This window comes from Rhyacophila brunnea, unplaced genomic scaffold, assembly GCF_057557595.1.
Source record: "Rhyacophila brunnea isolate RB1 unplaced genomic scaffold, BYU_Rbru_1.0 scaffold_16, whole genome shotgun sequence".
Classification (NCBI taxonomy): Eukaryota; Metazoa; Arthropoda; class Insecta; order Trichoptera; family Rhyacophilidae; genus Rhyacophila; species Rhyacophila brunnea.
Window position 1 is genome coordinate 21880997 of NW_028232816.1, and position 23441 is coordinate 21904437.

The 23441-nt window shown below is 35.7% G+C and overlaps 1 protein-coding gene across 1 annotated transcript; it reads left to right on the forward strand.

Annotated features, from left to right (window-relative positions):
• Positions 1-1401: 1401 nt before the first annotated feature.
• LOC147074529 (uncharacterized) lies at positions 1402-11206 on the forward strand. Its single transcript, XM_085943767.1, has 10 exons — positions 1402-1636; positions 1818-2030; positions 3083-3266; positions 3468-3703; positions 4236-4346; positions 5043-5201; positions 6236-6413; positions 7207-7397; positions 8412-8577; positions 10879-11206. Exons 1-10 carry the CDS (start codon positions 1473-1475, stop codon positions 10987-10989), a joined length of 1713 nt encoding a protein of 570 aa, XP_085799893.1. The 5' UTR covers positions 1402-1472; the 3' UTR covers positions 10990-11206.
• The last annotated feature ends 12235 nt before the right edge of the window (positions 11207-23441 follow it).

The following is a 23441-nucleotide window of genomic DNA, read 5'->3' on the forward strand; positions in this document are numbered from 1 at the left end:
GTCTATTTGGTTTATTGTGCACCCATCCGGGGATTTCCAAGTTCCCTTATATAATATAAATCCTTACGGTGAAACATTGTGCTACCAATAACCATATTTAGTGACGCTGCACAGTTAATTAGTCGGGTACCATTGTCATTACTTTCATTGTGAAGACTATGTTTTCCGACAATGGCAGTGTAGATCTCCTCCCGTCCTATTTCGGCATTTAGATCACCGAATATTATTTTCACATCGTGATTCGGGCAACTGTTGTACGTGCTTTCTAATGCATCGTAGAAGTCCTCTTTTTCCTCATCCGACTTATCCTCTGTAGGGGGCATGTACACTTATAAATGAGTAATTGAAGAAAATTCCTTTAATTCGTAGTCGCATGATCCTTGGGTTGACTGGTTCGAACCCAATAATTAAATGTTTCACTTGTTTGCTTACGATGAATCCAGTCCCAAAGTGATGTTCACTATCATGGCAGCTATAGAGTATTAAATTGTGCAGTCTCGTTTCTCCATCACTCCTTGACTTATCCATCGCATCTCCTGTAGGACCGTAATATCACATTGGTATTTTATAAGTTGGTCTGTAAGGAGTGATAATGTATTCCATGTTCCAAATCGTATTTCCTTAAAGCGTTTGCCAGGTTGTTTGAGTTTAGTGTCCGGTTTCCGAGGCTGTTGTTGTGGTTTCGTAACAATATGTTTTTTACGGGATGAGGTTGTTAGCCCCACGCCCAACCCCCTTTTCGGAGGGCCATTTCTTCCTTCTCCGTTAGCCCTGACTACACCTTCCACCAGGGTTGACTACCTGATCTTAGGTGTAGTTGCTCTGATTTCCAGGGTTCACCACGTGGATGTAGAGATAGGAATTGAGTAGGAGAGGCTATGCAACACTATCAGGATACAGTGTCAAATGCACGCATGCACTACCCCGTTAGACCCCCTCCATAATAAATTGGCGAGAGAAATTGCGAACGTTCATTTGTGACGAACGTAGTAAAATGATTTGACGTACGGCACACGTGAAAGATTAAACGTGGTAAAATGTGTTAAAAAACGACTTGATGTACGGCACGTGTGAAAGATTGGACGCGACCAACCCCACTCTTTCCGCTGTTCGCTACACACTTTAGACACACTGTCATTCCCGAATCCCGTGCAACACCGCGCACACGAGGCTTTCACGCAGACAAGATTGTGTGTGTGCAGGCCACATATGAAGAATAAACACTATACAAAAGAAATGAACGTTGTCTGAATTAAACATAGGAAAATAATAATTAGCCGACGGCTAATTTGGGGTAAACGACAGCTGTTGTAAGTACGATCAACATTAAATCGACATGACAACATTTAGATTTTATTTTGGAGCTTGCAACACTTATATGTCAAGATTCAAATTTCTGTCAGTATTTAAACGACGAAAAAGCAGGAAAACAAAGTTTAAAGTTATAAAATCATTTTATTAAACATATAACGATGGATGTTGACGAGGCTTCCTTTCAAGACCACTTAAAATCATTAAATATCGGTAGTGTCGATGTGTCATTCGGTTGGTTATTAGATGATGGCAACGAAATATTGAATTGGTTTTACAAAAATATTGATTCCAACAACTGTTTGTCTTCTGATGACAGAGCAGAGTAAGCAACTGATTAATTTTTAATTCAATTTCCAACATTTATTATTAAAATTTTACCTACTTAATAATTCAGTTATTTCAAATGAGGTCTATGAGACTACTTAAACTGAAGATACCTACAAAATATGTTTAATTATGTTTGTTCAATATTCTGGTTTGTTATACACGAGTATTACTCACAGGTACGCCATATTAGAGGAAACTGGAAAAGTCTTAAATCATTTTGATTTAGAAGAAGAAGTAGGCGCAATATTTGAAAAATATAATGGAATATCCGACCCTTCTATACATGATGCTTTGGACATAAATAATATGGAACTGGAAGACTTAGAAGAGATGTCAGGGCTATTGAAAGAACAGGAGAATATGCGAAACACAATCTTAATCCAAGACAAGTAAGGAATTTTGTTTAATAACTTTTGTCTCCCGGCTTCCGTCCTAACGGATGATTACAAAATGATGTCATTGTACCTCATTAGTTCAGTGATTTCAAATCAAGTCAACCAATATATTATCTACTTTCTGTTATTAAATTTTAAATTGTACTAAGTAAAACATTGCTGTAGTAAATAGAAGAAAAACGATTTATTCAGAACATAATGTCAGTCTATCACAGTGATGCCAACCATACTATAATTATAGTACAATACTATAATTTTAATTCCGCGAAAAATGTAAAATACTATAATTTTACGCCAAATATCCCAAAATACTATAATTTTTAAGGATTCAAGACGAAAAATGTTCCTGTACTAAGTACTTATATATTTTTTAGAAATACTATAATTTTTACGCCTTTGTACTATAATCAGCATAGAAAAAGATGGAAACACTGGTCTATCATCTAAAACTTGTAAATCACATTTCGGTAAAAATATAGATCTTTATAAAATACGCTAGTATTATCTATTGTTTATCCCTTTGTAATTGTTCTAAAAATCAGATTTCAGATTCAGATGATCAGTCAAGTTTACATGATAGATGAACGATATGGGCACGCTGTGCTAATGTAGCCTATTGAGGCTATTATGGGTTCTTTTAGTAAAGAATAATTTAATAAATTATTTCTTTTATTCCTAGATAAGTTCGTCGTAATTAGATAGGACACCTGTAGCTAATTGGTAAAGAACATTGGCGAACTCGCAACTCACGGATTTAGGTGCGGGCATTCAATCTACCACTCCACTGCAATTATAAAGAAGACTATAAGAATATCTGTTTACATATCGCATTTTAACACATTGTTTTTTACGATTTTTCATTTTCTGTAAACATTTCACCATTTTGGTCTGTCAAATCACCGTGTCGAAAATATTATTTTATGCTTTTTTCACATCTTAATCAACAGAGATTGCGAATTGATTGTTTTTGAATTAGTTACTGAAAATTTATCAAAAAAAATGCCTTTCAAGAGTCAAAATAATAATTTTATTAATTACCGTTTCAGGAAAGTCATTTCTGATATAACGATTCAACTAAACAGCTGTAATGAAAAGTTGGCTCGTAAAACTGTTGAATTGGAAGATGCCATGAGGGAGTGTCGGGACACTGCTAATAAATCACAAAGTGAAAAAATCAAATACTTTCAAGATATAGCAGACGTTTTGAATATCTGTAGTACAGCTAATAAGGTATGCCATCAATATTATGAAAAATTAGATAATAAAATCACATAAAATCGAAATATCTGCATAAAGTAAAAAAATAAGAATCTTAATTACTGTTTTCATTCCTAAGCAGAGAATTATGATTTTATTTAGCCTGTTTAGAAGGTGGTTCTTTTTTCCCCATTTTATATTTTATATTACTTATGTATTTCTTTTTTCACCAAGTCCGGTGACAATTTGTTCTTCTCCGAGAAACCTTTGGAAATATATTACGAAAGAACAAAACTTCTGGAAACATATCTCAAGCTATATCTGACACGGCAATTTGATGATGTGTCCGGCAATGGCAGAAATGGACTGGAGACTGCGCCCGATTCTGTTTCTATTTTACAAAATACCATGAATGATCTGGGAGACGATTCCAATGTGGCAGAATTGAAGGTTACAGATATTTGTAAAAAGTAAGGATCTATCAATTAGTTAAGAGTTGAACCGCCAATAATCTTTGCGCTTGATACACTAGTGCAGGAGCTCCCAACCTTATTTTCATAGCCAAAAATGGAATGGTGGGCACATTTTTTTCCAATGAAACTTATATAACTTAAATAGACAGAATAAGTACTATATTATAATATATTATATCGTCGACTTAGTCGGTAGGGTTGGCAATTCCTGCACTAGGGTCGAAGGGCTTTTTGTTTTGATTTGGTAAATTATTGTGCGTTGATTATTCATTTATGTATGTATTTTATTTAATGATCAAATAGATTTACCAACATAAATTGTCTGCTGTTCAAATTTAAAACTAACCCTATCACGGTATAACTATGTACTTATTGAATGATATGCGACATATTAGCATGCAGCACTGCCACTCTGCAGACAGCTTATATCGGTAGATCTAGTCACTAGTAAATTAATGTCAATGTATAATTCGTACTAGTGTTACTAAAATTATTAATAAATGATATTGATTATAACATTTTTCTGTAGACTAGAAGAAGGACTATGGTTTTATATGAAAAGTAAAGCAGCCTTGAATGGGATTCTGGAGCAGTTTAAATATATTCACAGTTACGATATGGATTGTTGCTACAACTCGCAGTTTGTATTTTTTTTAATATAACAAAAAGAAATTGAATGCTGTAAAAGCCTTTATATCAAGTATTATATTTATTTTTTTATCATTTACTAATCGCGAGCCTAATACCCACTACAAGGTTCTAAGTGTTCATCCTTAAGGCGATACATCATAGAAACGGCAAATAATTTTCAACTATAGGCGCGACGAAATTTTGGACTCGCTCACTACTTGCTGGCATTCTGAGAAAGAACGTCGAGCTAAGCACACGTCAATTTGTTTCGTGATGGCGACGGGCGTATTAATTCTTTAATCGTGTAAAAATGACTAAAAACGTTACCCATTTACTTTAAAAAGAAAACATATCAATGAATATATTATTATTGTTACTAATAGAACAATAAACAGAACATTAAATGGATGCATGTTGGATTTATATGACAAATTATATTTCGTTTGGCATGCGTCATTTGCATCCGCGCATCGCCTAGCCACGATCTTTTTAGGTCGTGCCTCAACTGAGGTATAGCCTTAAGAAAACAAATCCAACAATGAAGTAGTATTCTAAGCTGCCTCATTGTTACTTTTATTTCGCCAAGGACAAACACTTCTAATCTCGTATTTCTCCACTCGCGTAATAGATAAAATATAATATAAAAAAAAAATGTAACTAAATACTTCATTTTCTGAAATTCTAATAAAGTTTGTGTTTCTTTTAGGTTTGAAAAAGTTAAGAATGCCGGTCTGGTGGAAGTTTTAGAAAAAGACATAGAAATATTTAGTCAGCAGCACATTACTTTAGCCATACAGAAATTCATAAATCAACAGTGTGAACAACTTCTACTCGGGGAAGTTCTATTGAAACTTGAAAAAACTAAGTGAGTTCTACTCTCAAGTTATATTAATAAAGTATATTTATCGTTACATAGCCTTGCAGACACTCCTTGAAGTCCTGCTTATTTGAAACTTGACATTAATATTGATCCAAATGTGAGTAACTTTTTAAGTTGGATTTAATGGTTAAGTTAATATACTTACACCAAACTAATAACGGATTAACTATTTTTTTTATTCAACGAATAATTCATAATTATGTATACGAATAATGTATGTTTAATAATTCGAGTGCTTAAAGTCAAACAACGTTATCTACAAAAAAGTTTTTTTTTTTTGAGAACGTTATTTTGCATTTCCGGCTACATGATAGTCAAACAATGTTATGTCAATCTTTTCTAATTTCTTCTTAAATCGTCAGTAAAGTTTAACGTTAACTACATAAGTTACCCTTGTTTTCATATATTTTTAAAACTATTCCTATAAATTTTAACATCATCATAAGCAAGATAAATGTACGATACACAATAAATTATAAAATATAAACATTAGGTTTTAAATAAACATTTCCCTTGTTGAGTTACATGAATCTAAAATAAAGATTTTTGGCTATACTGTAAAGTTTCACTTTTGTAGATAGTGTTGTTTGCCATTAAGCCCTCGAATTAGAATGTTACATTCTTAAATCTTGTGAATAATTCGTTGAATAAAAAAAATGGTTAATTAAAAATTATTAGCAAGTTCAAGTAAGTTACAACAAAAAATCTTGGAATGATTCGTGACGTCGGTTCGTAATTAAAGTAATACCTACATTGATTTTAAATACAAAAGCCGATCGCCAATAGTAATTCTATTTGGAAAGTACTTCAAAGACTATTAAGAGCCATTAGTTAAAATTTGTAGTAATTAAGTATGGTGCCTTTAGCATAGTGGTCTATGTGCATGGGTGCGAAACCCGAGAGGTTTCTTACTTTTTTCAAAAAAGATTTATTCTATTGGTTATAATGTATTTTCTCAGAAGTGTTTTCAAAATTATGAATATTTAATAACAGATATTTTTTTTAATTTTCATCTCAAGATACATTCACAATAAGCTTTGTGAAACCGAAGTCATCACTCAGCAGGCGTTGAATCACAATATCATGTTACACATGTGCCTCCAACGAGACCAATTGTGTGTTGATAACCTGTTGAAATTTTCAATGGCTGCTATAAACGATCTTCAGTCTGCCATTTCTGCGCACAAATCGAGAGCAGTAAGTCTATTCATTATTAATTAACATGTTAAAATTCTCGACATGGTTTGTCAACATTTATTTAAAAATCACAAATTTGAATTGCCTCAGACCAGCGCCATCTTTAGATTAATAAAGCCTGGGCATATCTTTTTGCACAAGCAACGAGTGGTCCACTGTTCAGCTGTCAATATCAGATCCCAGATTGCTTGGTGTTATTTATAAATAATATACATTCCTGTTATTCATCAGCTGTCAAAGTCAGACTAGTCCTTCACGCAAAAACCGTTGGTAATATCGATTTCCAAAAAAATATGTAGCATTGATCTATGCATTACATTTGTAGAAGGTGTGTTAATGCTAGTGTATTATTTATCATGTAACACTCATCTATCCAAATGTGAACACGACAGACGCGTCAGTATGAGCACTCTATAGAACAATGACAGGTCATCCATAGATAACAACGGGAGGGGCGGAAAAGGTAGGACCAGTCGCTGTGAATGTATCGGCTTTCTACTTGAGTCGGCAATGCTCAGACACTGGTTTTTTTTAAATTCAAAGAATGCTGCATTCATCTTGTGTGTCTATAACTTATTTATTTATTGAATAAAAGAAGAATATATGTATATATTATACAACTTGACGGTATTAGTTGATTAAAGATATTTTTTAAATTACACAATAAGTATAATTTAATATGCAACCAATGATAAAAGCGTTGGAATGAAGGGTTAGTAAAAATGCTACATTTATTACGTACTATCCCTTCTACTACATATTAATATTATATCTAATATTTTTCTTCTTCCAGATTCAATTCAGCCCTGTAAAAGAAAATCAGTCTGTGATGGAAATGTTACGAAATATGTTTAATGTTGACCAGAATATGGAAGTGTTGGACTTAGCTAAGAAAATTGAGTTGTCACTATCAGATGTGGAATCATTAGAAAAGAATGTCTTCCGCCAACAATATTTGGCTATCTCAAAATTAATGAAAGAAAGGTTACGAATTTTTTGTGTTGTAAAACTATTTTCCTTAATAATTCTGACCAGTTTTGGTGCCTTGATTTACTGAGTCGTCTCTGACCAGAAATGAGATCAAACTGATATTTATTTTATAGTTTGGAGAACACAGAGTAGACCTGTGACTTGCAGATGTCTTTGAGATCGTTGAGGAACTGAAATGAGCCCTGGCATTGTGAAAGTTATTATTGTCTATTAAATTAAATGTAATGTGTGTCTTAATTTAATACATAAAATCAATGCACAGCGTGTGAAATCTAGGGTATACATATTTATAACTGAAATATGCTTATATTATACATACTTATACAAATGTAGATGAATAAATTATGAATGTAAAAAATTATCACCTGAATAACAATGAATATACACTCAGAGCAAGTATGTTATATACGATTTAGTTGAAAATGACCAAACTTTGTACCGAAAGTATCATATCTTTCAGAGTCAGACTTTTGAGTGTATTCTTTCCTAAAACTGAAAGGCCATAAACGTCACATAGCTAAAAAATCTTTTAAGAAACAGAAAATTAGGAAATCTGCATGTATTAAAGTGGCAGTCAATAATTTGAAATAATCAAAATATTTGAATTAAGTCGCTTAGTCGCTAAACCCACTCTGGAGGCTTTTTTGAGTTTCGAGTAAATCATGAAATTTTTGTGCATTTACGATGATGTTGATACTAGTATTGGTGACGTTTATATAACGATTTAAACGTATGCGACGTCTGATTGGTCGGCTATGTAGAGCTGATTTAGTAACCTGTGATTTATCATAAAGTGAGTTTGGCGACTCAAGTCAATTTTCATTTTGATTTTATGACGAATCAGGGCGGAATTTAAAACTGGCACCTCGATATAGCACATACGTACATTCTAAACTAATTTTATTGAAAAATTGCCCAGAGCGGGTTTGGCGACTAAGCGACTCAATTATACTATCTGAACTAATAAAGAATAAAAATGGACTCATCCAATATATTTTTTATTTACAGAAAAGAAACCATAGCGCCGCTGTGCAAGATGATTTGGAGTGGGCCAACTGACTATCCGGTTATCTGTGATAATTTATTGGACAATAAGCTTTATGAACTCAAATTACGAAATGCTAATGCCGATGGTGAAATTCAAAAGCTTGCTAAAAACTTTGTCGTTTTTAAGGTAATTACAAATGTAAACATCAATGAAACCCAATCGTTCGGTTGACAACTTTATATGTAGTGCATTTCAAAAACACTAAAAATTTCTACACATACATTCGAAAAAAAAAACATTAAAATAGTTATCCCAGCAAGAAAATGATGATAAAAAAGCATGTTTAGTTGAAATTTCATCATCATCATCAACCGGGGTCAATCCACTGCTGGATGAAGGCCTCCCCAAGCTTTCTCCAACTCTCTCGGTCCTGTGTCGTTCGCTGCCACGTATTTCCACCGAACTTTACCAGTTCGTCAATCCAGCGGCTTTTAGGGCGACCCTGTGGCCGTTTCGTACCCCTTGGATACCATTGGATGACGGCATTTGTCCAGCGGCCGTCCTTTCGGTGAGCAATGTGCCCCGCCCATCTCCATTTCAGCTGTTTGGCAACGTCTATTACATCGCATACTCTTGTCTGCTTCCTAACCCATTCGTTTCTCTTACGGTCCTTTCGCGTGATGCCCAACATGCACCTCTCCATGCCTCGCTGTGTGACTCTTAGCCTTTGGACATTTCTCGTGTTGAGGGTCCACGTCTCGCAGCCATACGTGAGCACGGGTAGCACACATTGGTTGAACACCCTACGCTTAAGACATAATGGTAGGTCACTCTTGAAGATACTATTCAGACGTCCGAAAGCACTCCATCCCAGCTTTGTTCTTCGAGCAATTTCATCGTGCATGCTTCCGTCTATGGACACCTGCTGTCCGAGATAGACGTAGCTGCTGACTTGCTCGAGTTGGGTGCCAGAAATACAGATAATCGCAGGGTCCGAAAAACAGTTCCTCATCACTTTTGTCTTTGAGACATTTATCTTTAGACCAACCGTTTGACTGACATCCGCGAGTTCTTGCATTCTACCTTGGAGGTCTTTCGGATCTTGTGAGAGTATAACAATATCATCTGCAAAACGCAGGTGACTGAGGTGCTCTCCATTAATTGGAACACCTTTTTCCTCCCAATCAAGTTTCCTAAATAAGTCCTCAAGAGTAGCAGTGAATAGTTTAGGTGAAATGGTATCACCTTGCCGGACACCTTTGTTAATGGGGAATTTACACGACCGTTTGTGGAGTTTCACGCATGCTGTGGCATCACTGTATATACTGTTCAATATGTTTATGTAGCGTCTGGAAATTCTTTGGTTGCTAAGGGCGTCTATAATTGAGAATTTTTTGATGGAATCAAACGCCTTTTCATAGTCTATAAAACCAAGATATAATGGCAGTTTGTACTCCTGGTAGCGCTCTATGATTTCCCTGACGACCTGTATATGATCCATAGTACTGTAGCCTCTTCTGAATCCGGCTTGCTCTCTTGGTTGGTTCTCGTCTAAAACTGTTTCGAGACGGTTTGAGAGTATTTTCGTGAAAACCTTATACAGAATTGGCAGTAGACTGATTGGTCGATAGTTTTTCAGATCTTCAGTGTCTCCTTTCTTATGGAGAATAATAATGGAGGCATTTTTCCATGACTCTGGGATGTTCTCTTCGTGCAGACAAGACGTGAACAGACGTGCGAGCACTTCGCTCACCGTCCTCCCGGCCCGTTTGAGAACATCGATAGTCAGCCCATCTTCTCCCGGGGCTTTCCCACTCTTCATGCACATTATAGCATATTCCACCTCTGTTGTAGTAACCTCGGGAAGAGGATCTCCATATTCTCCGTTCATCGGAAGATCTGAATTGATATCAGTGTCATCTTTGTATAGAGCGCTGTAAAACTCTAGAACACCAAAAATGATTATTTGAAACGTCATAACGATTGCCTAAATGCCTAAATTCTTAGATTTGTGCATTTGCATAAGTGGCGTCTCATTTCACGACTAATGCCTTCACTAAAATCAATTTTTCAATAACACATACATTTATTATATTTCTTTTTTTTACCATTTTTTCAACGGCACCAAATTATAATATTCACCTTACCCAATGATATTTGTAAACTATCCATTAATTATACAGGTATATCGACTAGAAATTTAGATACTGTTCGGTTATCAGGAATACAGCGGAAAACACATTTTGAAAATAGCTGATAAACTGGATTATTTGTTAGTTTGGGTTAGGTTAGGTTGGGTTAGGTTTGGTTAGGTTAACATAATAAATAATCCAGTTTATCGGCTATTTTCAAAATGTGTTTTCCGCTGTATTCCTGATAACCGAACAGTACCGAAATTTAGTTCCGTTATAAATAAAATACTAAGAACCAATTTTGTATTTTATATTATCATTTATGTATTATATTATTATATTCTTCATTCAACAGAAAACACTGGAAAAGCAACCGAAGATCTGCATAGACAATTTATGGATGTGGTTTTTAAGTCATCCTGATAAAATCCGTCAGTATCGAGATACTCATCAGCAACCGCGATAAAGACAATTTTCATCATTCTGTAATATATTATTGTATGTATAAAGTATGAACTCATATCCTGGAGGGAATAATGTAATAAGATGATTTGTTACTGAAACAATTAACATTTCATAGCTCTTGTCCAAGTTAGGGGGGGGGGCATGGTGTATCTATATTTTTGTTGTAATAAAGGAATGTAATATGTATCACAGTATTAAAAGGCTATGTTGATATTACGAAGATCCGTCTTTTATTTTTTTCTTACAGGCGTGTTAATAAACTAGACTCCGATTTCTATATGCTGTGTACACGTTGATACCGGCCTTTCTCCGTCGAGGAGAATGGTGAAGGCCATATCACTAGCAGGCCAGAAGCGGGGTGGAATGAGAGAAACGCACATGTATGCTGTTGAGGCGGGTGTTTATTATATTGTCGCAGTTAGTTATTTGCAGGGTATTGTCGTTGGCGGTTGTAGACGCGGTTTTTGCTGGCTATTGGCTTCACTGCTGAAGGCGGAAGATGCTTATGCTTGGGGTCCGAGGCAAGAGAGTCAGGGCTTGCGGCTTGCCGATGCCGTCTTTTGGCTGGGCTGGAGGTGCTTGTCGCTCGGCGTCCAACTCCGAGGCCAGAGATGCTTGCTGGGCTGGAGAATCTGGAGATGCTGGCTTGGCTTCACGTCTGAGGCGATGCTAGCTGTCCGGTGTCCGATGCGAGAGAGGGATTTTGCGGTCGGTGCTGTTCGTTCGGCGTCAGGTGCAAGAGAGAGCTTTTCGCGCCCATCCAACTGACAGATCGCGGCGTCCTGTTCCTTTGTCGGTCGCGAACTTCTCTGTTTTACCCACAGATTCTAGTGGCGGCGCGAGCGGCCGTTTACGGCAGACTGCGTCTGTGTTTTGGCGGGAGCGTGAACGAATTTGAATTTTTAGGAGGCGGGCTCCGCTCGGCTGAGGGTTGCGAGAACCGCGAAGAGTGGACGTAGGCTGTGGTGTTATGGGAAAGATGATGGTTCGTGATACACCCCTGTTACAGGCGGGCTTCTCCCGGTGTAAAATAATCATTTAGTAGCTATAAGTCGAAACGTAACCCTGACCTCTAGAAACGGCTTCATAAAACATCTAATCTGATTCCTTGCTCAACCACGTAAGTATTTTTTATTCATAAGTAAAGGCCTTCGTCCGGTGTGTGAAGATCACATATTGGGCAGAGGTGCAATTAAGATACATTTAATTTAATTTAAAAAGTATAAATGATGATGGATGAAAGAGATAATTTTAAGACTAAATATAAGTATTCATATAATAAATTTTGCCGCGCTTGTCGGCAACGTCCAAATTTCCACGCGCCTGCGCCGGGGTGGTCCTCGTGATTCGTCAAATCAAAAAAACATCACGCGATAAAATTTGGCCAATCACGAGAGTCCTTTTTGTAGAATGGCGTGGGTACGCGAAGTTTGAAAAAGAAAAAAAAGTTAGTAAGCGTCTCTTTTCCAACATGTACGGACCTGCGAAACTTATTGTTAAAACAAAATATGTAAACGTTTAAAGAAAATGTGAAAAATATAAGAAGACGACGTTACGAGCACGAAAGACCGTGTTTTATTTACACTCCAATCGTTTATATCTTTTTTTTGTGAATCCGGGGTTCGATGGACACCTGAGCTAGCCGCTGGAACCCCGGGTATCTCATTCGGTCCGCCCTTTGAGGTGGTCTCTTGTGGGAGACCTTCATCCGGTATCAACGTCATCGCGTCGCTATCGTTGCATTGACTATGGAGTTGGCAGGGAGCGGACGTAATGCAGTGTTAAGATGCTGAAACGGGTGGAATTTGTTCCACTAGTAACTAGTTCATAAAATAACCATGATGACGTGTACGGCAGCTTATAGAAATCGGACTCTAGTGCGATTGGAGTGTGTGCCTGAAAGATAAGAGTATACGAGAGAAATGGATATCAATTGAATGTTACAACTTATTGTTTTTACAACGTAATGCAATAAAAAGGATGAAAATTATTGTTTTTTCTTCATTTTTCACTACAAGACATAATTCACTAAGTTTATAATGGATCATACGACTTGTAATTGTAAATTTTCCTGAATTCCCTGAGCCAGGGTTATCATCACTATGTACTGTGCGACTGATGTGAAAACTGGGACATGTAGAGTTAGCCAGTGAACCAACTTACTTTTATACAGGTGAACCAGTAACGAGCAAGTCAGAGGCAATATCAATCTAAATAGAAAGCCTTCATGCAAAGCAATATTGCGTCCAGCTATGCCAGTGGTCGGCTAACTCATTAGTCAATAGAGCCAAATATCAACAGTACAACGATTGAGATTTCTTTTGAGAGCCAAATTTCTTAAACTTAAACTATATATTAATATGTAGGTACACTGCTTAAACTTTAATTAAAGTTTTTAAGTCTTAATTAAACTATAGGTACACTCAGGGCTTTTTTTTCCATTTAACGCGGTGGAACGGCGTTCCGGCACCTTTTTTCACGGTTTTATTTCAAAATCAATTAAACGAAAAAATATTTGCGCTTAAGTAATTACAATAATAATTCGTTAAAATGATAAAATAAGGTACAGGTGGAAGCCATTTTGAATGTTGGCGTGTTAGTGTTAGTGAAGTAACCGTATAGTTTAAATAGCAAACATGCGTATGTAACTAGCTTCATACGTATGCTGCGTATTATGATTTTGACAGTTTGACGTTTATCGCATGGCAGCATCTGCGTATATTGTTATTTACGTTTGTTTAGTCAGTTTGTGTTACGATTACGTGTTGTGCAACTATTTTATATATTATTTAGTGCAACCCCAAGTTTAAATATGAAAAAAATTTCCTGTTACTTCTCAACCACCGGCAGCGGCGCCGATTCCGCAAATAAAAAGCTCAAAACAGAAACGATGACAGAATGAATCTTATTATTACCCCAACAAGAGCTTCGTTAAACACTAAAACAGTTTCGGCACTCTTGTTCATCAAACTCGTGGGACCACCCTTGACACTTTTCGATCCTTCAAAATATGTTGATAGGTGGTTACTTAAAGGAAGACATTCGGCCTTAGACTCTAACACTAAGAAAAGGAATCGAGATGATGTATCAGACGAGAATTGGAAAAAACTTTGGAAATCACTCTAAACTTTTATTCAAGTTCATAAATAAATACATTACATATGTATTTACAATTATATTTTAAAGTTAGTCTTATTTAGTCTTATTTGTACAATATATTTCAAATATAATGTATGTATTTTATTGTTTCTGTAGCTTTGTTTTGACTAAAATAAAAAATTATCGTAAAAATCAACCTTTTTTTGTTCGCTTCGTGGCATAGCTCCTTTAAATTTCATTTAAGTGACATTTGAATATAATTTTATTTAGTAAAAAGCTTGACATGAAGTGAGTTCCGGCACCTTTTTTTTTTTAAAAAAAGCCCTGGGTACACTGAATAAAACTTAATATCATACTTAATAATGATCTTATTTATTGATAAAAATTAAATTGTTAGTAAGGTATCCATAAAATTAAATCATGACAAACACCTAATGTGGACAATGGCCTTCCATCTCCTTGAAAAGTTAAGGTAAGTCAGGTTTGTATGTTGTTTATAATCTTAGGCACGATTCCAGGTTCTCATCAATAAGACGACTTCTCAATTTACTCTTGATAAGGTTCATGCTTGAAAAAGATTGTTCGAATGAATATGTAGAACCAGAAAAGGAAAGAATAGCAAATGCTATTTTTTTAACTTTTCATATTAGTCAAGAATACTATTCCAGGTGTTAAAAATCTTCATGCCTTCCTTCTCCAGGTTTTTCAAAGCAAGCTACTTGTGCTGTGAACCATGTTCATATTTGTTTTTCTCGAATATGTCCATATCAGCACAGATATGTTCAAATTTAGAGCTCCATAATTCTTTGTTTTTTTTTTTTAATCCAGCAATTGCATTTCAAAGTTGCCAATGTAAACATTAACGGAAGAAAAAAATAATTCTGTTACCGTAGCATTAAGAGGTTTTATTTTTTAACGAAGACTAACGTCGCTTTGCTGTTTCTGAATTCCTGAAACCTGTTAGAAGAGCTTCTCTCATATTTAAATTTATTGTTTTGAAATAGCAAATGTAAATTTCAGAATTGAGGCATAGAGCACCGCTCTGAGCGATTTTTCAAAAAAAAAAAGTTTTGAATGTACGCAGGAGCTCTTTCGTAAGATCTATCTTCTGTTCTAGGCGAGAGTTTTAAATTCTTCTATGTTTCTTCAAAAAATCAAAATAGATATCGAGGTGACTGGCTAAATCCGCTCTGAAAATAAATTTGTTCTGGTAAAACTCTTTCTGCGTAACCGGCCAATCAGACGCCGCGATTTAAATAATGACTCTTCACGAATGCTTTAATCTCCGTACAAACCATCAACACGATAAGTGTCAAGTGAGGAAGGTCGTAATTTTGCTCCGACTATTTTATTATTTTTTATTTTTAATAATGAATGTTTCCATAATTAGTGTGACGGAATCTCAACTAGGACAATCAAGGAAGCGTTTGAGAAATCCAGCTGCGTGTAAATACAACCTGATACGCCAAGAAACGTATTAAAAAATTGACTGTATTTTGCTGTATCGTTATGAATAATCCAGTGGTATCTCGTATTATTTTGTAGTTTCACGTGTTTTTTTTTTGTTGTCATTTATATTTAATATTCTGTGTGGTATAATAAACTATCATAAGAACCTGAAGTACACGTTTTTAACATTATTTGATTTGACGTGTCAAAAATATAATTAAAGGAAAACTATTTTCTGTCGGGGAGATGCTTTTTGTTTGATAATTTTTACTAGGTATACAAATGATAGATTTAGTAGGTAGGTTATGTTACGTTAGGTTATTTTTTTTCATCTCCCCTGATAAAAAAAGATATTCCTTATCATTATCTACACGGGACAAGTTGTTTTAAAAATTTTGTCATAAAATTGTATCATTCGTTAATATGAATGATAATGAATTTTAATTCAATTACCTATGTTTATTAATATATCGTACTTGTAGATTAGCTTAGTTGCAATGCTGTGCTATCTTGTAGAAATGCCGTTATTTTTATAATACGTTTTTGCAATAAATTTCAGAAATCCCACGTTTACTATTACCTATTTGTATATAAAAAGTAGACTTTTATTTGTCGGATTTGGTTTTCGAATTTAATGCTATAAAATATATAATATACCTAAGTAGATTATAAATAATATTGCTTAAAAATATTATCATTTTATTTTTACATTTAATAAATAGGTTGGTAGGTAATGGTGTGTTTCCCACATTCATGGAATTTTAGTTACAGGTAATGGGGGATTAGTTAAAGGCCGGTACTCTTTCGCTGGTTTTTTTCATTTATGCTATTGATATTATTTTTTTTATTTTTTATTTATTTATAAAAAGAGTATTACGGCATTACAGCTATTGGCCAATGCGCCATAATACATAATAAATACAAAATATAAAAATATCTTAATTACAAATAACAACTAATATAACAAGAAAGTGGAAAAGACAGCATGTGTAAATATTAAAGAAATTTATGATAATATATACAATTATAAATTTAACCTATTTAATACGTCCACAAACATTATATAGTTAATAAAGTTATAAAATGTGTTATTGTTATTCTAAATAACTATTAATGCTTTGTACCAACAAAAAGCATTTTATTTTCAAGACAAGTAGGTACATACCACTATTTTAAAAAAATATTACATACCAATATAACAGCTAAATATGTAGGTGCAATGCGAAAATTATACAGCTGCCAATAGGTAAGAATGGCTACAAAATATTTTCTAGACAAAGTAAATTCTAAAATATATTACATAATTAAAATAAATACGGACCGCTACTGAACTATCATCTCCTGTCGACAATGTACCACTGTGCATCAAACACCGCTCTTTTCAAAAATAAAAAAATCTTTAAATTGGCGATGATTAAGAGCTTTAGATTGGAGTAATCTTAATCACAAATTCCATAACTTTGTAAATTTCTTCTGGAAATGTCTGCGCACAAAGCGCTTCTTGACGAATGATGAAATGGTAAGTAAGTAGGTATCTCGTGATTATTTTTTCTTTCAAAATAGTAACAAACCCTTTTCTTACGCCGGTCATACTTTTCGCCCTGTCTGTTGAAATTGACACAATTTAATCGAGTGGAATATTATAATGTTTTTCCATGTACTCAATTACAGCATTATTTGCAATATCCTCTCCACATGTTTGACCTTTGAGTGGCAATCAGTGGCGCACCCAGGGGGGGAGGGGCCCTGGCACCCCTCAAAAACATTGAAATTGAAAGCCAATAGCCAATAACATGGCAAACAATGATTTCAAATTCACCAGCACCCTATTTAGAAAAAATTCTAACACAACAATTTCGAAACACTATGTCGGAAATGGAAATGTCAAAAAAATCTCGGTGTCCAACCGAATTCCGTAGTGGTTTACACCAAGTGCTATAGACAAAAGTCCGATAAACGAGAAATTAGGCTGTGTTCTGTTGGGTAGGTTTGTGTATAAGTTAAATGCAATAATACTTTTTTTTCCATTTTCAATAAATATTTTGGAACTTCACTATTCAAAAATCCAAATTCGACAATAAAAATTCGGCGAAAAGAACGACTACACCCATCACCATGGCCCATGGCTGACATGGCCACCGTGGGCTGACAGGGCTACAGCCTGGGGGCGGCTCGTCCAATTGTGAGATAAACACACACCAGAAATTTTGTTATAAGTAGTATTATAAAAAAATCGCATGTGGTGCTATACTACTTCATCAAAATTAACATAAAAAATATGTAGTATGATGAAAATATAATATATTGTATACGTAACTACATGATAATTCACGTGTATCATTTTATACCTACTACAATTAATTATTTTTAGTGTTTCTAGAAAAATAAAAATGGTTATTTTATCCAATATCGAATGGTCGAATGGTATTTGGCTACCACAAGAGGGGGTCGCGACCAGTGGTTCATAGTATGATAACGATCAATAATATGATATGAGGTCCGACAAATCAATAATTCAAGGGGATTATTTAAAAATATAGATAAATCCACGGAATACCATTTGGGAACACTACTGTAGAACATCACATTGCCCCATAACCCTGGTGATAGGCAAGGGGGCCCGCCAAACATCCTGGCCTAAGGGCCCGATTCATGATGTTGGGGCCATGCCCACCACAGTCGGTGGTGGTGTAAATTTAAAAAAAAACATTTTTTTCAGTGGAATTCGGCATACATATTGTAGCTCTAGACCAGTGGTTCTTAACCGGTGCACCGCTGGCTTGTTGCAAGTGCACCGCGAAAATAATGAGAAAAGCAGAAAAATCCGCGAAATAGTGAAAACCGAAAAAGTCCTTCGTGAAATTATGAAAGCCGATGAAAGATCTAATGTGATTTCGATGTTGCCGAATCGATCGCACACATTTTCCGTTGGCCTCACAGGTTTTCGTTTCATAAATGAAAACAAAATAGTGAATCAATATCAATTCTACAAAGAACTCACCGAGCGTACGACATGACAAGATGTTTTTGATTCTAATTTCTTCATATTTAGAACAATTATATTTAAAATATTATTGTATGGATGGTGCTCCGTCAATGGTACGCTCATTTAAAGGATTTTTTACCCTCGCAAAGACAAGAAACCCTAATATTATACCTATCTACGCACTGTTTTTTTTTACACAGGGAATCTATAGTTTCGAAAACATTACCGCAGCACTAAAACCTATACTAGACCAAGCTGTAAATATGGTAAATTTCATCAAATCCAGACCTTTAAAAACAGGCATTTTTAAAAAACTTTGCATTTCTGTGGAAGCTAAGTACGAATGTTTGCTTTTTCTTTTTTATCTAGGTTATCTAGGGGTAAAATTTTATGCCAATTCATAGAACTTAAGAATGAATTGTTAATCTTTTTTCCAAAATTAAGGATGGATAACAAAGTATGGATGATTTTGTAAAACGTCTTCAGAATGATGATGATTGGTGTGCTAAAATGGCATATTTAGCAGATACTTTTAATTAAGTATTTACTTAAATAACATTAACACAAGCATTCAAGGAAAAGACGATTGATTTTGGTACACCGCTTTTTTTTCTTATGATCAAAAGTGCACCGTGACTTCGAATAGGTTAAGAACCACTGCTCTAGACCAAGCGGGTAGCACAGCTGATATTATTTGAGTAATGGTTTGGCATGCTAGGCGCACATGTCCGGCATGGTTGCTGTTAGTTACTTCCAATACACCAGTCGCTGATGACACGCTCAACGGTTACCGCCACTATGCCTCCAATTTAATAAAAATGTTTTTCAATCCTTGCCGACGAAACTTGTGACATTTCGACAACGCAACAATTGTCTTTGTGTATTAGATACACAGACGATGAAAATAACAACAAAATTTGTGAATAATTCATTCAATTTGTTCCTGTAACAAGCACCACAAGAGAAAGCTTATCTAACAAACTATTGGAAAATTTCCATAATTATTATGGAATCGATTTGTCATATTTACATGGATAAGGTTACGACGGTGCCATAACAATGAGCGGGAAGTTTAATGGTGTCCAATCTCATATTATATCCGCCATATATCCAAAAGTTTTTTATGTTCATTGTACATCACACAGTTTGAATTTGGCAATTGCGATGAAGCGTGTGCAAAAGCCAATAACTTTAATGTTGAAATAAAAAAGCGGCGAACTACTTACATCGAAACAAACACTGAGGTGTAATGTTCCAGCTGATTCATGGAAGAGTTTTTCAGGAGAACTATCTTGGTTCCATTTATTGACCAAATATTAAATCACCTCAATGAACGTTTCATGCGACATCGTGAAGTACTGAAGCAGTTTATAACCCTTCTACCAAACGGAAAAGATGTTCCAACCGAAAGTGCATTCCAAGAATTTCGTGAGCTGTGCGAATTTTATGACCGTGATATGCCTTCAACAAATCTTGCAATTTTAAATGCCGAATTGAAATTATGGTAAGTACTTATAAAATGTTCGATAAATCAAATGCAGTCACTCCATGCAGAAATGCTGTTGATGCCGTATCAAAATGCGACAAAACGATTTACCCCAACATTTCCCGTCATAACATGCGTCAGTGAAAGATCATTTTTAACCTTACGCCTTTTAAAAACATACATAAAATATACATAAAACATAAATAAAACAAACATTATATTATAAGTATAAGGTGTACATGGTGACATAGATAAGGTGACATACCATGACGTAGTCAAGATTAATTGGACTGGCCTTACTTTATATGATTATGTTACGCCGAATGTGCGAAATTGACTATTACATGAAATGGGCAAAATTTTGCCTAAATCTTGAAAAATGCAAGCCCGTTGCCTTATTCATGAATTAGGCAAAATATCTGCCAAGTTGCAAGAATTCGGCAGTAATTTTTCTACCTAGTTCCAAGACCTCTCAGTGCACTCGAGCCTCAGGAAGTGGACGCAGTCGACATCCCGACATACGAAGAGATACCCGAGACCCCGGAAATCGAAATTGCGGTCACCCCGGTAACCGCAACAACAGATACACCGGTAACCAGAGATACCCCGGATATACCGGATGCTGACCTCAGCAGCGACGGCGACGAAAGCCTGTTCACTCCAGCAGGGTCTCCTTTCATATCGCCGACCGGAAACACTCAAATATCCCCGGAAACAGACGACAACCATGAAACAGACGACAACCCGAATACTGACTCCGACATAAGACGCGCAGACGCCACGGAGAATTTGATGACAAGACTCAATATTTCAGAGACCAACATCATTGCCAAACAATACCTTGATGGCATCCACAAAGCATTTAACAACATAGTCGAGAACGACACGATCGAACTGCCAACAACAGCCTCAGAATTATACGAACTCATGGGCATCGAGGAAAAATTTTTCTCGACGCCAAAAGCGAAACGAATCATAATGGACATCACAAGAAGAGCGGCCAATTGCCAAGCCGAACTAGACAACCAAATCAGCCGGACAAACCCAGACCACGACAGCCCATTAGAATTAGAACCTGAACCTGAATAAGAAAACACCCCTCAACAGGGGTGGAAGAAAAGAAAGCCGAGAAAGAAGAACCACCATCGCCGACGTCAAACAGCAAACCACGGAGCCCAAGATAGATCGTCGCGAAGCAAAGAAGAGGTAGCGGTGGCCGAACGAAGAGTGCGCCAGGCTCTTATTAATTAATTTTGAAAATCTCGTTATTTTTCAAAATCGTTATTACTACAACACTTGTACCAGAAGACAGCAGACTCTCCCGGTCCTCCTCAAGAACCGGGAAACTCACATCGCCACAGAATGGATCCGAAGAGAAAACAACACTTGACCCTGGAGGCAGAGCATCTCCCGGCCCTCATCAAGGACCGGATAAATCACATCACCACGTAGAAGCAAGAGAAACCTTTAAAAGAGACCAAGAATAGAGACGAAGGGGATGATGCCTAGCGTAGATGAGCCCCAAAACATTAAGGAAGATCCAAAGTCAAGTCAAGTTCATGCATTGGGCAAATTAGATAGTAGCGCTACGGTGGTGTTTTTTTGCAACTAAACCAAATAGGTATGTCAAATGCTCATGCATTGGTCAAAATAGATGGTCGCGCTCCGGTGGTGTTTTTTTGCAACTAATCAAACTAACCAAATGTGTCAAATGTCATTGACTATATGTTACACCGAATGTGCGAAATTGACTATTACATGAAATGGGCAAAATTTTGGCTAATTCATGTAATAGTCAAGCCTGTTGCCTTATTCATGAATAAGGTAAATTTTCTGCCGAGTACATGAAGTCGCCAGGGCATGGAATTCTTAAACTGTCAACATGACAGCAGAAAAAGTAAATATAATACGGATGATTTTATTAGTTATAATTGGACATAATATAATATTATTAGGTTAGGTTGGCTTAGGTTAGGTTAGGTTAGGTTAGGTTAGATTAGGTTTTGAAATTCTGAATTATTCAACTGAATGTCCATTTTGAGGTTAGCTAACAAGTGTCAACAATACAATCGACCATTGCATGTACGATACCCAAGCACGAATCAAATCGCGAAAATACCTTTAAATAAAATTCATCCGTTATCATATTATAGTTCTAGTTTTTTTGCGCATAGTAAATGGACATGAACGTCATTTTAGTTATTGATTGGTATATTTTTATATTATAATCAATGACATTTGACACAAATTTGGTTAGTTGCAAAAAATACCACCGGAGCGCGACCACCTATTTCGACCATAGACAATATACGTATATTTTGACCAATCGACGAGCATTTCACACATTTAGTTTAGTTGCAAAAAATACCACCGTAGCGCTAGTATCTAATTTGTCCAAGACATGAAGTAGGCAGAAAAATTACTGCCGATTTCACGCACTCTCCAGATATTTTGTCTAATTCATGAATAAGACAACGGGCTTGCATTTTTCATGATTTAGGCAAAATTTTGCCCATTTCATGTAATATTCAATTTCGCACATTCGGCGTAACATATATAAAAATATACCAATCAATAACTACAATGACGTTCATATCCATTTACTATGCCCAAAAAAATCTAGAACTGTAATATGATAACGGAAGAATTTTATTAAAAGGTATTTTTGCGATTTGATTCGTGCTTGGGTATCAATCGTGCAATGCTCGATTGTTTGTTTGTGATAGTATGATTTGATAGTTTGTTGACACTTGTTAGCTAACCTCAAAATGGGCATTCAGTTGAATTCAGAATTACAAAACCTAACCTAGCCTAATCGACCATGTCCGATCCTAATAGGATCATATGGGCCTCCACAGGGTAGAGGTTTATATTAACAGATTTTGTTTTTACGAGAAATAGATGTCAGCCACTTGCTCAACCTATTAGGTCCATACCCTGACTCACACACAAATATAAAAACAATATGTGTACTTGCCAGACCCAGGATTTGAGACCCACTGCGTGATAGTCCAACGCTTAAGCCGCGTGGCCACCGTAGGTGTCAAAACCTAACCTAACCTAATAATATTAATATTATAAATGTCTAATTATGACTAATAAAACCATCCGTATTAAATTTACTTTTTCTAGGTAGTCATGTTGACAGTTTAAGAATTCCATACCCTGGCGAATTCACGCACTCAGCAGATAATTTACCTAATTCATGAATAAGGCAACAGGCTTGACTATTACATGAATTAGTACATTTCATGTAATACCTAGTCAATTTCGCACATTCGGCGTAACACTTAAGTGGACAAAAAGCCGCGGTTGGCCGACCGCTGCGCTATGCCATCGAGATAAAAGGTGGGTAACTTTTATGTATCTAATACATCAGTAAGTTTATTATTTATAAATTTGGTTTTGACATTGCATTACATTATTCTTTTTT